This window comes from Herpailurus yagouaroundi, unplaced genomic scaffold, assembly GCF_014898765.1.
Source record: "Herpailurus yagouaroundi ecotype Mexico unplaced genomic scaffold, PumYag 141, whole genome shotgun sequence".
In the NCBI taxonomy this organism is placed as follows: domain Eukaryota; kingdom Metazoa; phylum Chordata; class Mammalia; order Carnivora; family Felidae; genus Herpailurus; species Herpailurus yagouaroundi.
Genome location: NW_024412396.1, coordinates 42,735,687 through 42,750,981, shown reverse-complemented (window position 1 = coordinate 42,750,981; position 15,295 = coordinate 42,735,687). Strand labels below are relative to the sequence as shown.

Here is a 15,295-nt window from a genome sequence, read left to right as displayed (position 1 = left end):
GCAATCACTGGCTAGAGCTCAGTAGTGGCTTTTGTTCCCTGAACATTCCAGACACCTTTCTGTCTCTGAGTCTTACTGTTTCATCTGCCTGAAATGCTTCCAGATATGCACCTCGTTCCTTTCTTCACCTGCCAAAGGTCTGCTCACATGACTCCCTCTGAGTGAGGCCTCTCCATCTACATATGCAATGTTTACTTAGTATTCCCCACTCCCTGCTTCATTTATTCCACAGTACCCATTACCATCTGACATACTGTAGATTTTACTTATGTCTGTTTCCAACCACTCTTCATTAGAATGAGCTCTAAGATAACAAGGATTTGTTCTGTTCACTATTATATTCCCAGTATCTAAGCCTTAGCAGTACTCAAATTTTTTTAATATAAAAGTTAGTGAATGAACTTGTTAGTTTGTAGGGACTAAAAGCTGTTGTTTTTTTTTTTAATGTTTACTTATTTTTGAGACAGAGGGCAACATAGCACGAGTGGGGGGAGGGGCAGAGAGAGAGGGAGACACAGAATCTGAAACCCGCTGCAGGCTCTGAGCTGTCAGCACAGAGCCCAATGCAGGGCTCGAACCCATGAACCTTGAGATCATGACCTGAGCGAAGTCGGACGCTTAACCAACTAAGCCACCCAGGCGCCCCTAAAAACTGTTCTTGAGAAATAAACCTGAGAGGTGCCTGGCTGGCTCATTCAGCTAAGCATCCAACTTTGGCTCAGGTCATGATCTCACAGTTTGTGGGTTTGAGCCCCACAGAGCTGCATCAGGCTTTCCATTGTCAGCAGAAGCCTGCTTCAGATCATCTGTCTCCCTCACTCTCTGCCTCTCCCCCACTCAAACATGCTCTCTCTCAAAAATAAACATTAAAAAAATTTAAAAAAAAAATTTTTTTAACGTTTATTTATTTTTGAGACAGAGAGAGACAGAGCATGAACGGGGGAGGGGCAGAGAGAGAGGGAGACAGAATCGGAAGCAGGCTCCAGGCTCTGAGCCATCAGCCCAGAGCCCGACGCGGGGCTCGAACTCACGGACCGCGAGATGGTGACCCGGGCTGAAGTCTGACGCTTAACCGACTGAGCCACCCAGGCGCCCCTAAAAAAATTTTTTTTAAAGAAACCTGAAAGTGATGTTTGAAAAGCTTTGATGCATACTCTATATTACATTTTAAGTTCGAGTTTTAGCAAATGTGTACAATCTTGTAACCCTCTTTAGATATATACTTAAGATCTAGAATATTAAAAATGATTTGTAGGGGTGCCTGGGTGGCTCAGTCGGTTAAGCGTCCGACTTCAGCTCAGGTCATGATCTCACCGTTTGCGAGTTCAAGCCCTGCGTTGGGAACTGTGTTGACAGCTCAGAGCCTGGAGCCTGCTTCGGATTCTGTGTCTCCCTCTCCCTTGCCTCATCCCTCCCACCCCCTACTTGTGCTCTCTCTCTCTCTCAAAAAAAAAATAAATAAAATGTAAAAAATAAATTGTTTAAAAAAATTTTTAAGTCACAGTAACACATTACTACAGTCAGGCATGCCTGAAACTTGAAAATATCTTTAAAACTTGAGGCTCTTTTCCCAAGTCACATTAAGGAACATGATGGTTCAGAAATCAAAGCACCAAGAGAACAGGGAGTTGCTAAAATCCAAAAAGATAAAGATACAGTCCTAAATTAACTTACGGCCAAAGAAACTGTAACCTAATGAGTTATATTAACTTACAAGAAGACTGTGTCAAGTACTAGGGAAAAAGCAACCAAAAGAACAAGAAATTATCATCAAGGGCCTAGAAAGAGGGAGGATTTTGAATATTGCAGTCCACGTGGCAATTTTTTCCTCACTAGAATATGTAAACTAGGTATCAATCAGGATCTCTAAGCTGCAAGCAACATAAACCTATTCTGGCTAATTACAGCAGAAAAGCAATTTATTCAATTTGGGCAACTCCCAGACTCTTTAAGAGGGCCAATATCTGCTTTAAAGGCCATATTACCAGGAATAAAGCCTTCAAAAGTCATACTGCTGGATGGTCCAGGAAGGAGCCTATTGCTATGGTCACCTCCACTACTGGGAAGACGAATTGCATGCAGCTGGCATGGCTGACCCCACCAAGACTGGACAGAAGCCACTGCTAGCATTGCTACCACCCCTGCCCATCACAAAATTAACTCTTTGCTGCCCTTTCTTCTTGAATCTCAAGTCAAAGTTTAAGATGGGTGCTTATGTTGGTGGAGCCTAGGTCAAGTGCCCACAACTCTAGCTACAATGAAAATAAGGCAGAATGTGGGTGGAGAGAAGGCTGAGGTAGATTAGGGTCAAATTATGCGGAAGCTGTCCTTTTGGTTGACACGTGAAACACATAGCACTAGGGGCTGAAGCACAGATACCAAAATGTAAAACTATTAAATGACAGTGTATTAGAAAACTGTATCTAGTACAAGCCTGAGATTTCACCGTTTATTATAGGGTCAGGCTACATTTTAAACATATGAGGATTTAAGTCCAATTTAAAGAAAAACACCAAAATGAAAAATGTGGCAAATTAGCAAAGATAGTATATGAATGACAAGACTGAGAAGCATGGATGCATGTAAAACTAAGCCAAGGAGAAACAGTCTTAGCTCACTCTGGTGGCAGCAAAGAATGTGAACCAAGGAAGGCAAGAATGGGACAAAAGATATCATTGGAAAGTTATAGTCAGGTGTCAGGAGGACACAAGTACAGCAGTACCATTATGCTGAAGGACTTTAATCATTTAGGAGGAAAAAAAAACAAACAAGACTTTGTGATCAACATGTAAGGCACAAAACGGAAGAAGCAAAAGATCGTGATGGTCTTAGAGTTGGACTTGAGTAAACTGGATAACGAGTGATAGCGTGAAACAGACAGTGGAAAGACAGCAGGAGAAGTGGATTTGAGGGAGAAGATAATGAATTTTGTTTTAAACAAGTTGAGTTTGAGACACCTGTGAGAGGGCAGGGGAGGCTTAGAACAAAATTGGAGGAACACTGGAGTCAATATTTGAGGGTTGGGAAGGAGGGGAGGATCCCACAGAGGAGTCCAGGAGTCAATGGAGAGAAGAGACTCAAAAGGGAATAGTGTCTGCTAACAGAGTATTTCCAGAATACAGTGGTCAGTTGTACAGTAGAGAGGTCCAGCAAAATAAAGGCTGACAAATCCGTGGGCTTGCTCAAGGTAGTTTCAGTGGAACAGCAGGGTGGAAGCCAGGCTCAAGTAGCAGTATTATACAACTAGACCCATGAATGCTGATTTTCTCTACCAACCACTGAAAGCAAATACACACCCCTGAACTCACACACCAATCTGTACCAAATGAACAGCTCTCATACTTCAGATCTTCACGTGAAGCAGCTACCTCGGGCCCTCTCTCGTTCTTCCTGAAGCAGACCAGATTCTTGGGTCTCAACCAAAGAGATTTCTGTTCTATCTGATAGAGCACCAAATGGAACAGGAAGAACAAAGGTCTCTAGCCTAGTTGAGGGTAATCAGAGTAGCTCCCACATGGCTTCCTGAATAAACTCCGGGACTCTTGGCTTGGTCACAGTGGCAGTTAATTTAGATGGTTGTTTCAGTGGCTGGAACCTCCTTTCAGTACCACAGCTGAGTCAAATTACCTAATTACAATGATAAAGGCCGAAAACTGTTCATCTCAGTTTACAGCTATCTTCCCCCCACAGAACACTCCTTTAACCTCTGAAGAAAGAAGGGGCAAATTACCATGGCTGTCAGAGCTAACCAGAATCAGGAGCAGAGGTACCGCATCTGAGCCTTGCCAGAGCAATTGCCTCTTCATCTCTCTCAGGCTCTCCTTATATACTAAAATAAGTGGTTACCTGACAGAGGAACCATTATTGGTGTCCTTACCAAATCCAGGAAAAGGGAAAACCAAAAGCAGACACTAAGTCAAATACATTCATTTAAGAAAACAGGAAGTTTGACCAATGCTATGACAACACCAGCAGCCTGTGACAGCAGACTTGAAAGCAAGGAACAAAGGGATTTGTGAATGTTACCTTTCCATGAGTCTTCTGTCCCCTCAAATTTGACCCATGCTGCTTCTTCGAAAGTACTACTTTAGTACTGTTTCACAATATAGCTGGAAACTTCTCATGGTACCTTTCTCCAACATATTTTTGGAGATTAGCCAAAACCACATGATGGAAATCTGCTGAGTGCCACAATCATATTAATATGCAATGAGATTCTATTTTGGGCTGCTGTTGATACTGGCCTTCCAGTCTGCTACAGGGTAAGGATATAAATTGTAAAACTGAAAATATCTGAAAAAATTAAAGGGAAGACCAAATAAACCGAAGCTTCACCATCACTGTAGGTTGAGCGTTTACAGAGTTATTTGAGGGAGTAGTACTTGAGGGAGAATGGCCTTTCCCAGGTTGGAGTGGGAAAATTCCATGAGGTAGGACAGGAAAGGTCTACAAAGCATGAGTAAGGGAAGTTGCTATAAATGTGCCCTTCCCCCTTCAATCAGCAGCCTCAGCTGAATATTATAAATGTGTCCTGTGTCAGAGGCTGAAATGGATTCATCAGTCTCTTAAGGTAGAACTGAGCACTGAGCAGGCAATTCGAGCAAGGCCGGGCCCAGTTCATCAGATGGGCTGCAGAGGTTTATCCAGTATTAAAAACCAGCGATCACCAGAAATTGTTGTCTTTAGTGTAAAACGATGCCTTTAAAAAGGGTTTTGGGGCACCTGGGTAGCTCAGTCATTTGAGCGTCTCTTGATTTCGGCTCAGGTCACAATCCCAGGGTCCCAGGATACAGCCCCACACACATCAGGCTCTGTGCTGACAGCGTGGAGCCTGCCTGGCATTCTCTCACTCTCCCTCTCTCTGTCCCTCTCCCACTCACTCTCTCTCTCTCTCAAAATAAATAAACTTAAAAAGGGATTTAAAGGGACAGTATCCTCATTTACAAACAGGAATAGAAACTTCTTCCCTTTATGACATTAAAACTAAATCTCAATTTGTCTTTAATCTTCACTGATGAACCTGGAGAGTTATTAAAATGATCAAGAAAGAGGGGCACCTGAGTGGCTCAGTTGGTTGAGCATCTGACTCTTGGTTTCAGCTCAGGTCACGATCTCACGATCTCAGGTCATGAGTTCAAGCCCCATGTCAGGCTCTGTGCTGACAGAATGGAGTCTGCTTGGGATTCTCCCTCCCTCCCTCTCTCTCTGCCCCTTCCTGGAGGGCACGCATATATGCTCACTAGCGCTTTCTCTCATTCTCTCAAAATAAATAAACTTTTTTAAAAAAATCGGGGCACCTGGGTGGCTCAGTCGGTTAAGCATCCGACTTCGGCTCAGGTCATGATCTCACAGCTCGTGATCGTGAGTTCAAGCCCCGCGTCAGGCTCTGTGCTGACAGCTCAGAGCCTGGAAACTGTTTCAGATTCTGTGTCTCCCTCTCTCTCTGCCCCTCCCCCGTTCATGCTCTGTCTCTCCCTGTCTCAAAAATAAATAAATGTTAAAAAAATGATTAAGAGACCCTATTGAAGGAACTTTAATTATTTAACAGAGAAGAGTTTTGAGTATTCAACCAAAGACACCATATCTAGACGTAGCCAGAGGTATATGAGGTACACCTCAACTCAAGGTGATTTTGGTGACTTCATTATTCCTCTGTTTTAGGAGATGATCCACCCTAATGAACTCAATGATCAGCAGAGGAGATTTCAAAGCAAGAGTAGGGAAAGGAGTTGTAGTTCACCTAGATTCCACATGATTATCTTCAGGACCTACAGCTCCCTGTTGCCATGCGTTTTGCATTTACAGCTTCAGAAAATATCTGTGAATGGTCCTAATGTGAATGGTCCTAATGTGAATGGAGGAAATGACCTTAAAAAGCAGCTAGAAACGTCCAGGTAAAATAAAAGAACGTTCCTCCCATTCAAGTTGGAATTTGGTGCCTTCTTACCAAAAGAAGTGTTCTCTATTACTATATAAATAGCATTTATCTGTGGGTCAGCTTCAATAAGTTTAGAGTACTATCCTAATCACACAACTGCAACTTTACTGTGGATTACCTGGGCATTTGTGAAAATGCACATGTCTGGATCCCACCACAGAGCCAATAAACCAGACTATTCAATGGAGGAGCCTAGGACCCTGTATTTTTAACAAGTAACCCAATCTGTTTCTCTCTCGCTCAAAAATAAAAACAAACAACAAAACAAGTAACCCAAGTGATTTTCATAATCAGGGAAAAGTTTGAGAAATACTGATCTAAGGCTCTGCTTACAGTAATATAAGGCTATTCATCCTGGGGAGGAAACAAATGACATGGAGAGAGGAAACTGGCTAGACTGATGAATCAGAAGCGCCTCATGACAGAGTTAAGAGAACTAGAATTTGAGGGGGAAAAGCTGAGCGGTTAAAGCTGGAGCAAGCATTCTTAGCACTGCTCGGTAGCCACTAAGCTTGCTCCAGGTCCTGCGTCACTCCACCTCCTTGCCTTCCACACACAGTTACTCTCTTTATTGCAACAAGACTGCCTGAAGACTCCCGGATAGATCTTGAACTGCAGATGGAATCCAAGGGAGGATGAGAGATGCTTCCCCAGTACACAGCGGATACTGGGCAGTCCCTGGATATAAGGGGAGACTGAACTGGTCCGTTACCGGCCATCAAAGACATCTCAAATCCAGCTACTTACCTAAACTGGAGAGTCTTTTCATCAAGCCAGCTTCTCGGACGGCAGCAGGACCACGTTCCACTCCTTTTCTTTTCTGTCACACAAATTACACATTTAGATCTGAGGTCAGAGGATTGGAAATAAGACCACTTTATTTCACAAAAATACAGAAATTTGCTAATTCTATACTTAGTTCCCAACAGATCCCTCTGAAAACCTGTGACAGCATTAGCCCTTCATTTTATTTTCACCTGAGGACTGCTCATTTCAAACACTTGCAGGGAAAGAGGGGAAAACAACTATTACTGGAATCCCATCAACCTTCCAAACCCCAGACTGTGGGAAGAACAAGCAGAGGCCAAGACAGGGGAAGGGGCTGAGCCAGGTCAGGATCCGGCGGCCGGGGGGTGTGTGAGTGTGGCTGGCAAAGGCCTGAGCCCGGACTTCTAGAGCGGTGAGCTCTCCACGACCGCAGGTTTCCTTCATTGATCAAAACAGCCCCTCCCGGCCTCCCGCCGCTAGAGCCGGCAGCGCCAATTTCCCGGCCAGTGAACGCTTTCTGAGAATAGACCCTGAAGCCTTAAATCCTCGGTCGCTCTCTTCAACCTCTTCTCCCTCGATTTTCCACCGGGTATTCTGGCCGGTTTCTCCCCCTCCAGCCCCTCCATGAAATCCTGTCCCTCCTCCCCTCCCCCCCAACACCCCAAGCGGGTCCCACCACTTTCTCGCTTCTCCAGGGGAGGCCGCAGAAACCCGCCAGCCCGCGGCCCCCCTCCCGCAGCGCAAACAGGATGCCCTCCATCTCCTTCCTCCCTCCCCATCTTCTACCAGGGAAAACCCCACGTGCTCTCCCAGTGCCCAATAGCGGGAACCCACCACCTCGTGCCCCTCCGTCTCTCCCCATCTTCTCCTCGCCTCCCCGTCCCTCACCCCACCCCCGCTTTCTCCAGGTTCTGCCCCACGGTGCCAGGTCCCGGTTCTCACCTGTCCCTGTGAGAACGGGGCTCCGATCACAGCCACCGAGTGAACCGACTTCTTCAGGACGGAATGCACTCGCGTCCGGAGGAGACGCGAGAGGCTGCTTCTCAGGGACATGACCGGCAGCGCGGACACAGATGACCTAGAAGCTACTTCGTGCGGCTAGCCGTCTTAAGTGAGCGCAGCCGCCAGGCGCCGGGCTTACCTACCCGGGCGCCAGTTGCACCGCCCCGCCCCGTGACGTTACCACCGCCCGGCCACGCCCCCACGCCCCCTACCAGCCCCCCTCACACCTTCCCACCGACCCCGCCCACTGTTCCTCAGGGCCTAGACACGCCTTTGATGACGTCATCCAGCCCTGGCTGGGACTTTCCCTCCAGGGACGAGCCCCTACAGCTGACGCCATGAGGCTTGCGTCGGTGTCTGGCCAATAAGAGCGCGGTCACCGGCAGGTGTGTTCCTTGGCGGGAAGCGGCCAGCACCCTCGAAGTTGGTGAACTTGCTAAACACAGGAACCAATTCGAAAGCTCGCAGATCGGGACTCTCTTCACACAAATGCGTGCCGCGCAGATGTCAACTCTAGGGAAGGGCTGCCTGGTCTGGGTCTGGCTGGGCTGGTCTGACCCCACTTGAGTGCTCTGCCAAAACGAAGCTACCATCCATCTCCTCTGTTCCATCTCAACTCTGGGTCCAAAAAACAAACTTACCCATCTTTGGGCGTTGAAGGTTAGGAAATCAAATATAGACTGGAGCTCTTTGGGTCAGGCATGTTAATAAAAATTCACTCTCCTAGGTATTTTGGATGGGGAGGTTAGGATTATACAAAACAATTACGTTCCAGGTGTTTTCAATTCTTTACCTGAATAACGGGAGCACTGGTTATTAAACACCAAACAATATATCTAGATTATTTCTAAATTTGGGGGAGGTTAAAGAGCTGAAAGTAACTACTCAGAGTTTTAATAATATTTTAATAATAACCAACTAAAGTTCCAAGAACATTTGGCCTACTAACAATTCCATAAATAAGGGACTATTTTAAAGACGAGAATACAACATCAGATCACTTTCCCAAAGTCACATAGCTTGTAAGTGCCAGAGCTGTGTGACTCCAGATTCTAAGTTCTTAACCGTGGCATTAGGGCTTGCCGAAATTTGCACGTTAGTCCTACCAAAATACATTTTTACACAAACAACAGAAAATTATCTCACCTGGTATCAACTTACATGCTGCTTTCCAAAATATTTAAGAAGTCTCCATGGCAACATCATAACTCCAAGGAGCTTTAGTATTATAAGGCAGTTTATTTTTAGAAGATACATTTTATACCTGTCTCCCCCTGCTGGTTTAACAAAGACATGTCTGAAGCTTTAGCAAAATAAGCAGGATATAACCGTAAGGTAATAGTTCTGAAAGTGTGGTCGCTGGGCTGGCAGCATCAACCTTCGCATACATGTCAAGTGGAAATCATTAGGTTCTACCCCTAAATTTACTAACTCAGTAACTCTGGGGGTGGAGCACCAGCAACCTAAATTTTCAGTCTCTCCAGGGTCAGGGCCTGTAGGGAGCAGTAGGGGTGTAGTCAGGGATTCACAGTCACTGATACTGTCACACTTGTTCAGATCCTTGGAATTATCTTGGTACCTTCTTCTTGCCCTTCACCACATCCAGTTTCTTCTCCTTGACTATGTTTTCTGAAATTAATACTGGCACAGTTCACCTCAGGCTCTCCTGGACTCCTGTGAAGGCTATTTCTTAAATTCTTACTGTGGGTCACCAGATTGACCTTTCTAAAGTACTACATTAATCCTGCATGTTTTTTCACTGGTTTTCCATTACCTACAGTTTAGTCAGAGGTGAATTACCAGTTCCACATTATTATGCTCCAGGAGAGTGAACAGTAGATTGTCATACTACTATTACCCTTTAAAATTCTAATGATTATTACTTCTATATATCTGAAATATTTTATGACTCATTTTTAAAACCCTGAAAAATAACTGGTCTTTTATTTTGAAAACATGCATTTATTTTCAAAATAAGTTATTAAAGGTAATATCCTAAAGTTATAAAAGTCATAGAAGAATGAGCTAAGTTTTAGAAATTTACTTTATATTTTTTAATGTTTATTTTTGAGAGAGAAAGAGAGAGGCAGAGCATGAGTGGGGAAGGGGCAGAGAGGGAAACACAGAATTCAAAGCAGGCTCCACGCTCTGAACTGTCAGCACAGAGCCCGTCGTGGGGCTCATACTCACAGCCCGCAAGATCATGACCTGCGCTGACACTTAACCACCCAGGCGCCCCTAGAAATTGACTTTAAAACTTGTACTGTTATACCATAGGTCTAGGACCCTTCTTCCTGAGACCCAAAACAAGTTGTGCTGCCTTTCTCCTTCCTTTATTGGAGAACATAGATACTCTGCCTCTTTATTTCAGCACCTGCCAACACACACTCTATCCTTAATAGGCTGCTAGCAGAGCGTGTGGGGGGAGTGGGGTAGGGGACAGGGTGGTGAGTAGGGAAGACCTGATTATGGTGTTTGCTGAGTTCCATGGTGTGTATACTCCCAAGCTACCATTGTGATGTCACTGATGATGGAGTTGGGAAAAGGTGCTCATCATACAGTATTTCCACCATACAAATATCAACATAAATAACGTCAAGAGCATAAATAATGGCAAGATATAGTAAAATAATTAGGCAGTGACAAGTTTTGAATGTATGTTATCTTTGTTCCTAATATAATTTACTTGTAAGTTTATATAATTTGATTTTTTAATAATAACATTTAACAACTTGCTCAGACATTCTTGAAAATTTAGCGATAGGGTATTGCAGGTGGCTAAAAGCAGTCTCCAGCATACCATTGTTTACTGAAAATCCAAGGAAACTCAGAAAAGTCTAAACAAAATTCTCAAAGGCAGGGACCATAACCCTCTCTGCTCATCACTTCATCCCTTCCTGAATACAGTGCTTGGCACATAGCAGGAGTTTGGCAAATAATAAACCTTCCAGATTCTTACGAAATCCTTACTCATGAACCTTGGTCTACGGCTCTGATATGGAATGGAATGGAAGTCCCCAGGGGCATCTGGGTGGCTCAGTCCTTAAGTATCTGACTTTGGCTCAGGTCATGATCTCACAGTTCATGAGTTTGAGTCCCATGTCAGTGAACTTGAGCCCCGCTTCTGGTAAAATATGAGCCTCAGGTGAGCCCTGCTTCTCTCTCTCTCTCTCTTCTCCCTTGTGGGATTCTCTCTTTCTCTCTCTCTGCCCCTCACTCACTTGCACGCTCTCTCTCTCTAAAAAAAAAAAAATTAGGGGTGCCTGGGTGGCTCAGCGTCTGACTCTTGACTTGGGCTCAGGTTATGATCTCACAGTCCATGAGTTTGAGTTTGATGCAGGGCTCTGCGCTGACAGCATAGAGCCTGCTTGGGATTCTCTCTCTCCCTCTCTCTCTCTCTGCCCCTGCCCCACTTGTTCTCTATCTCTCTCAAAATAAATAAAAATAAGCTTTAAAAAAATGGAGTGGAAGTCCCCGAAGATTTCGTTCCAGACTTCTACTTTTACATGCTAAAGAGCTGAGTTGAGCTCACCAACCACACCTTTATTTTTTTATTTTTATTTTTTTAATAGAGGCATCCTGATCTTTATTGGCTACTTTTTTTTTTCAATATATGAAATTTATTGTCAAATTGGTTTCCATACAACACCCAGTGCTCATCCCAAAAGGTGCCCTCCTCAATACCCATCACCCACCCTCCCCTTCCTCCCACCCCCATCAACCCTCAGTTTGTTCTCAGTTTTTAAGAGTGTCTTATGCTTTGGCTCTCTCCCACTCTAGCCTCTTTTTGTTTGTTTGTTTCCTTCCCCTCCCCCATGGGTTTCTGTTAAGTTTCCAACCACACCTTTAGACTCTAAAATTTAGAGGCTCTCTTTCATTTAAAAAATTCATTCATTCATTCATTCATTTAGTGAACACTTTACTGAGCACTTAGTGTGTGCAAAGCATTGTTCTATGCACTGTGCATAGAGATGAAGACAGATAATAGCTCATGACTCCCAGTGCTTACATTCTAGTGGGGAAACCAGTCAAGCAGTTAAATAATCTCACATAGTAGTAAATGCTATGGAGAAACTAAAACAAGGTAATGGGACAGGAGGTCATGTTTTAGCAAGGGGTATCAGGGAAGGCCTCTCCAAACTGACATTTCAGCCAGACACCTAAATGATGAGAAGGAGCTGGTCATAACAAGTTCTCTCTGGTCATAACAACTACTCTCAAGGGAGTAGAGCCTTCTAGGCTTACAGGAACAGAAAGATCCAAAGCCATAAAGTTGAAACATGCTCGTGGGTCAGAAAAAGAGCAAGAATGCCTGTGTAGCCCAAATGTGCAGAGCAAAGGGGGCTGTAGGTGTTGAGTCAGAATGACAGGCAGAGAACAGATCTCAGAGGCAGCCATGAAGAGCATGAACTTCAGAGGAAGAATTTTTTACACAAAAGCAGAGGGTTAAATGTTCTGATCTGCATTAAGGAGTTGGGAAAATGTGGTTCCTTCTTTCTTGCTTTGCTCTTCTATCTGGGGGCTGGGAGAATTAACATAATAACCCTAAGATACAGTTAAGGCAACAAAGCAGAGGCTACATTCTATGGGGGTAAAATATAGAGTCTGTCTACCACCCAGTGGGGACTCCCAGGTTCATAGAAAGGCTGAATAGAGAGGAATAAAGGAAGGGATGTAACTGTAAGTGCCTGGTTTAATTGCCTACACACCCCACAGCCCAGTGTGGAGGCAGCCACCCGAGCCCCTTACATACTCCTCGCACACCCCCATCACCGCCACAAGACAGAGGGGTTTTCAGTATGAGCCTTGATCAGTGACAGGGACACAAAAGCAGCCATATGGCCACCATCAAGGTATAAATGAAACTTAGTGTGAAATCTGTCTTGGCACCAGTGGAAGGCCAAGGCTACAAAGGACACCTGAACACTTTGTTCTTTCTTCAGGTTCCATTCTTAAGCCTCTACCCGACTATTCTTCTGTTTGGGACATTTTGTAACCAAACTACCCTGAGTTCTCTCCTTGGTGAGTTACAGAGACTGCAGGAGGTGGAGGAAACTTTATTTGTGGCAAATGAGATCCTGGGGAATAACTTTCAAGGCCAGGACCCCTGAGTGGAGGTGAATGGGTTTCTTTTATTTAGGGTTAGGATGCATATTCGGAAAGGGGAGTTTTGTCATCGCGTGTTAAGGTGGGCATAAGGCTGCACAGCATATTTAGAAGTCATGCCTGTACTTGTATCCCATGTTAATGAAGCTTGTGCTCCTCCTTGGGCTGAGATGTTAACAGTATAATGAAGTAGAGGAAACTGTCAGGTACTCTGTGGTCCATCTACTGTGGTGTGAGTCAGTGGCCAATCTCAAACTGGTCTAGGCTAGCAAGCTCTTGCTATTGTTTGCCTCTAAAAGATAAGGTTAACATTCCTGTGAAGAAGTGGGAGGGGGTTGTCTTCCCAGCGACAATTTTAACCTCATTAACCCTATGAGGCACAGTTTCCCTTTCTCCCCTCTCCCTTCCTCCTTTCCCTCACTTAATTTCTTGTCATCCTTAAGGTTTCGGTGTCAAAGTCCCTTCTTTGAAGAAGCCTTTCCAGACCTCTTAAGTTGAATTAGACATAATAACAGTATTTGCTGAGTCTGCTGAATGATTATTATATGCTTTATATGTGCTATTATATGCTTTACAAGTATTATTTAATTCTTCTCACAAGGCAATGACATAGACACTATTATCTGCATTTAAGAAACGGTAACCGAGGTGGTGCATGCATGGCTCAGGTCATGATCTCATGGTTCATGGGATGGAGCCCCACATCGGGATCACTGCTGTCAGTGCAGATCCCTCTTCAGATCCTCTGTCCCCCTCTCTCTGTGCCCCTCCCCTGCTCGCTCTGTTTCTCTCAAAAATAAACATTTATTTTTTAAATATATATATTTTCTTAATGTTTAAGTTTTTTTATTTTTGAGAAAGAGAGAGAGACAGAGTGTGAGCAGGGGAGGATCGGAGAGAGAGGGAGACACAGAATCTGAAGCAGGCTCCAAGCTCCAAGCTGTTAGCACAGAGCCCAACGTGGGGCTCAAACCCACAGACTGCGAGATCATGACCTGAGCCGAAGTCAGACTTTCAACTGACTGAGCCATCCAGGCACCCCCGAAATAAATAAACATTTAAAAATAAATAAAGGACTCTTTCTCCTTGGAAGCAGCTCCTGTGAGAGCAGGAATGGTGTCTTACTGTCATTTAACACAGTTCCTGACACAAGAGGTGTTCAATAATTTTTTATTGAATGCCTGGATATTAAATGGCACGTGAAAGTGTCTTTTCAAAGAAGTCCTATCTCTTTATGCTAGGAAAATTCCAAGGATGTAATTCCCATTCTTATATGGGAACAGAAGATTTCATGGAATTAGCATTCAAGCTGAGCCTTAAGGATTTTCCAGGAAGAATCTGGTGGGTGTGTGGGGAACCGTGAGAATACTGATATCAGCTAAGAGACATGAACTTGAGTGATGAAAGTAGAAGGAGAGAACCAATAAATATTTGAGAGCCCACTTGTCAGGCAATATTCTAAGAGCTAGGGATACAGTGGTAAAGAGTCCAACTTCTCCTGGAGAGAGAGAATTATAGGCACTAATGCGTGTGAAAAAAATAAAATAAGATGATGTGGTTGAGGGTATGTATGAGAACTGGGTTAATTAGTACAGTCAGGGGAATAAGGAATAGATGTTAAAAGTATTCGGCTGGTGGGGGACCTGGGTGGCTCAGTCGGTTGAGCGTCTGACTTCGGCTTAGGTCATGATCTCACAGTCTGTGAGTTCGAGCCCCACGTCGGGTTCTGTGCTGACAGCTCAGAGCCTGAGCCTGCTTCAGAACCAGAAAAGGGAGAGGTGTTAAACCTGGATGAGGAAGAACATTATGGAATTGGAGTAATAGTTCTGAAGGGGTTAATAGTCTACCAAAGTAGTATGAAAATTACTTGAAACAGAAAATATCTGATCAGCAGCTGAAGAAATAAATAATAAAGCAAGAAATGTAAGCAGAGCCTCCCAAATACAGCTGCCATGTTTCCCTATATCTTACCCCAATGAGGGAATCTCCTGATTGGAAAAGACTGACCATCATAAAAAGTGTGAATTCAGCTGCTCATTAGCTTCAAAAAGCCCAACAGAACTTTCCACAATTTTAAGTATGAAGCCCTAATCCCCCTTTTTTAGGTGTTAGTTATAACTTTATCTCTGGCTATCTAGTTACCCATTACTGAACAATTCTCCTTTCTCTGGGTAATACATCTATTGTTCAGATAATTTGCAGGTAACTCACATTCAACTACATGAATCTGAGATGGTAGAGGAAAAGATTTCCTCCCAACACTACTCAACCCTAGCAGCCGTTAAAAATAAACTAGGCAGCTTCCAAAAAATGCTCATGCCCATACCCTCCTGGCCCCCCACCCATTTTTATTCAATTATCTGGGATGGACCCAAGTAGCAGAGTTTTTAAAAACTCTTCAGGTGCTTCTAATACACAGTCAGGTTAGAGAATCCAGTATTAAGTGTTATATCTTTCAGTGCTTCTCAACTTTTTTTTTAA

The 15,295-nt window shown here is 44.1% G+C and overlaps 1 protein-coding gene across 3 annotated transcripts in view; it reads right to left on the bottom strand.

Moving 5' to 3' along the window:
* ARG2 (arginase 2) overlaps positions 1-7,864 on the bottom strand; it is a 31,969-nt gene extending 24,105 nt beyond the window's left edge. The window contains exons 1-2 of one of the 3 annotated variants that reach the window (XM_040477481.1): positions 7,649-7,864; positions 6,686-6,758 (exon numbers count right to left, since the gene is read on the bottom strand). In XM_040477481.1, coding sequence (XP_040333415.1) covers positions 6,686-6,758; positions 7,649-7,759 — 184 coding nt within the window. In that variant the 5' untranslated portion in view covers positions 7,760-7,864. Of the gene's footprint in view, positions 1-6,685; positions 6,759-7,382; positions 7,482-7,648 lie in introns of those variants that run through there. The other 2 variants (XM_040477480.1, XM_040477482.1) reach the window with 2 other exon arrangements.
* Positions 7,865-15,295: the final 7,431 nt, after the last annotated feature.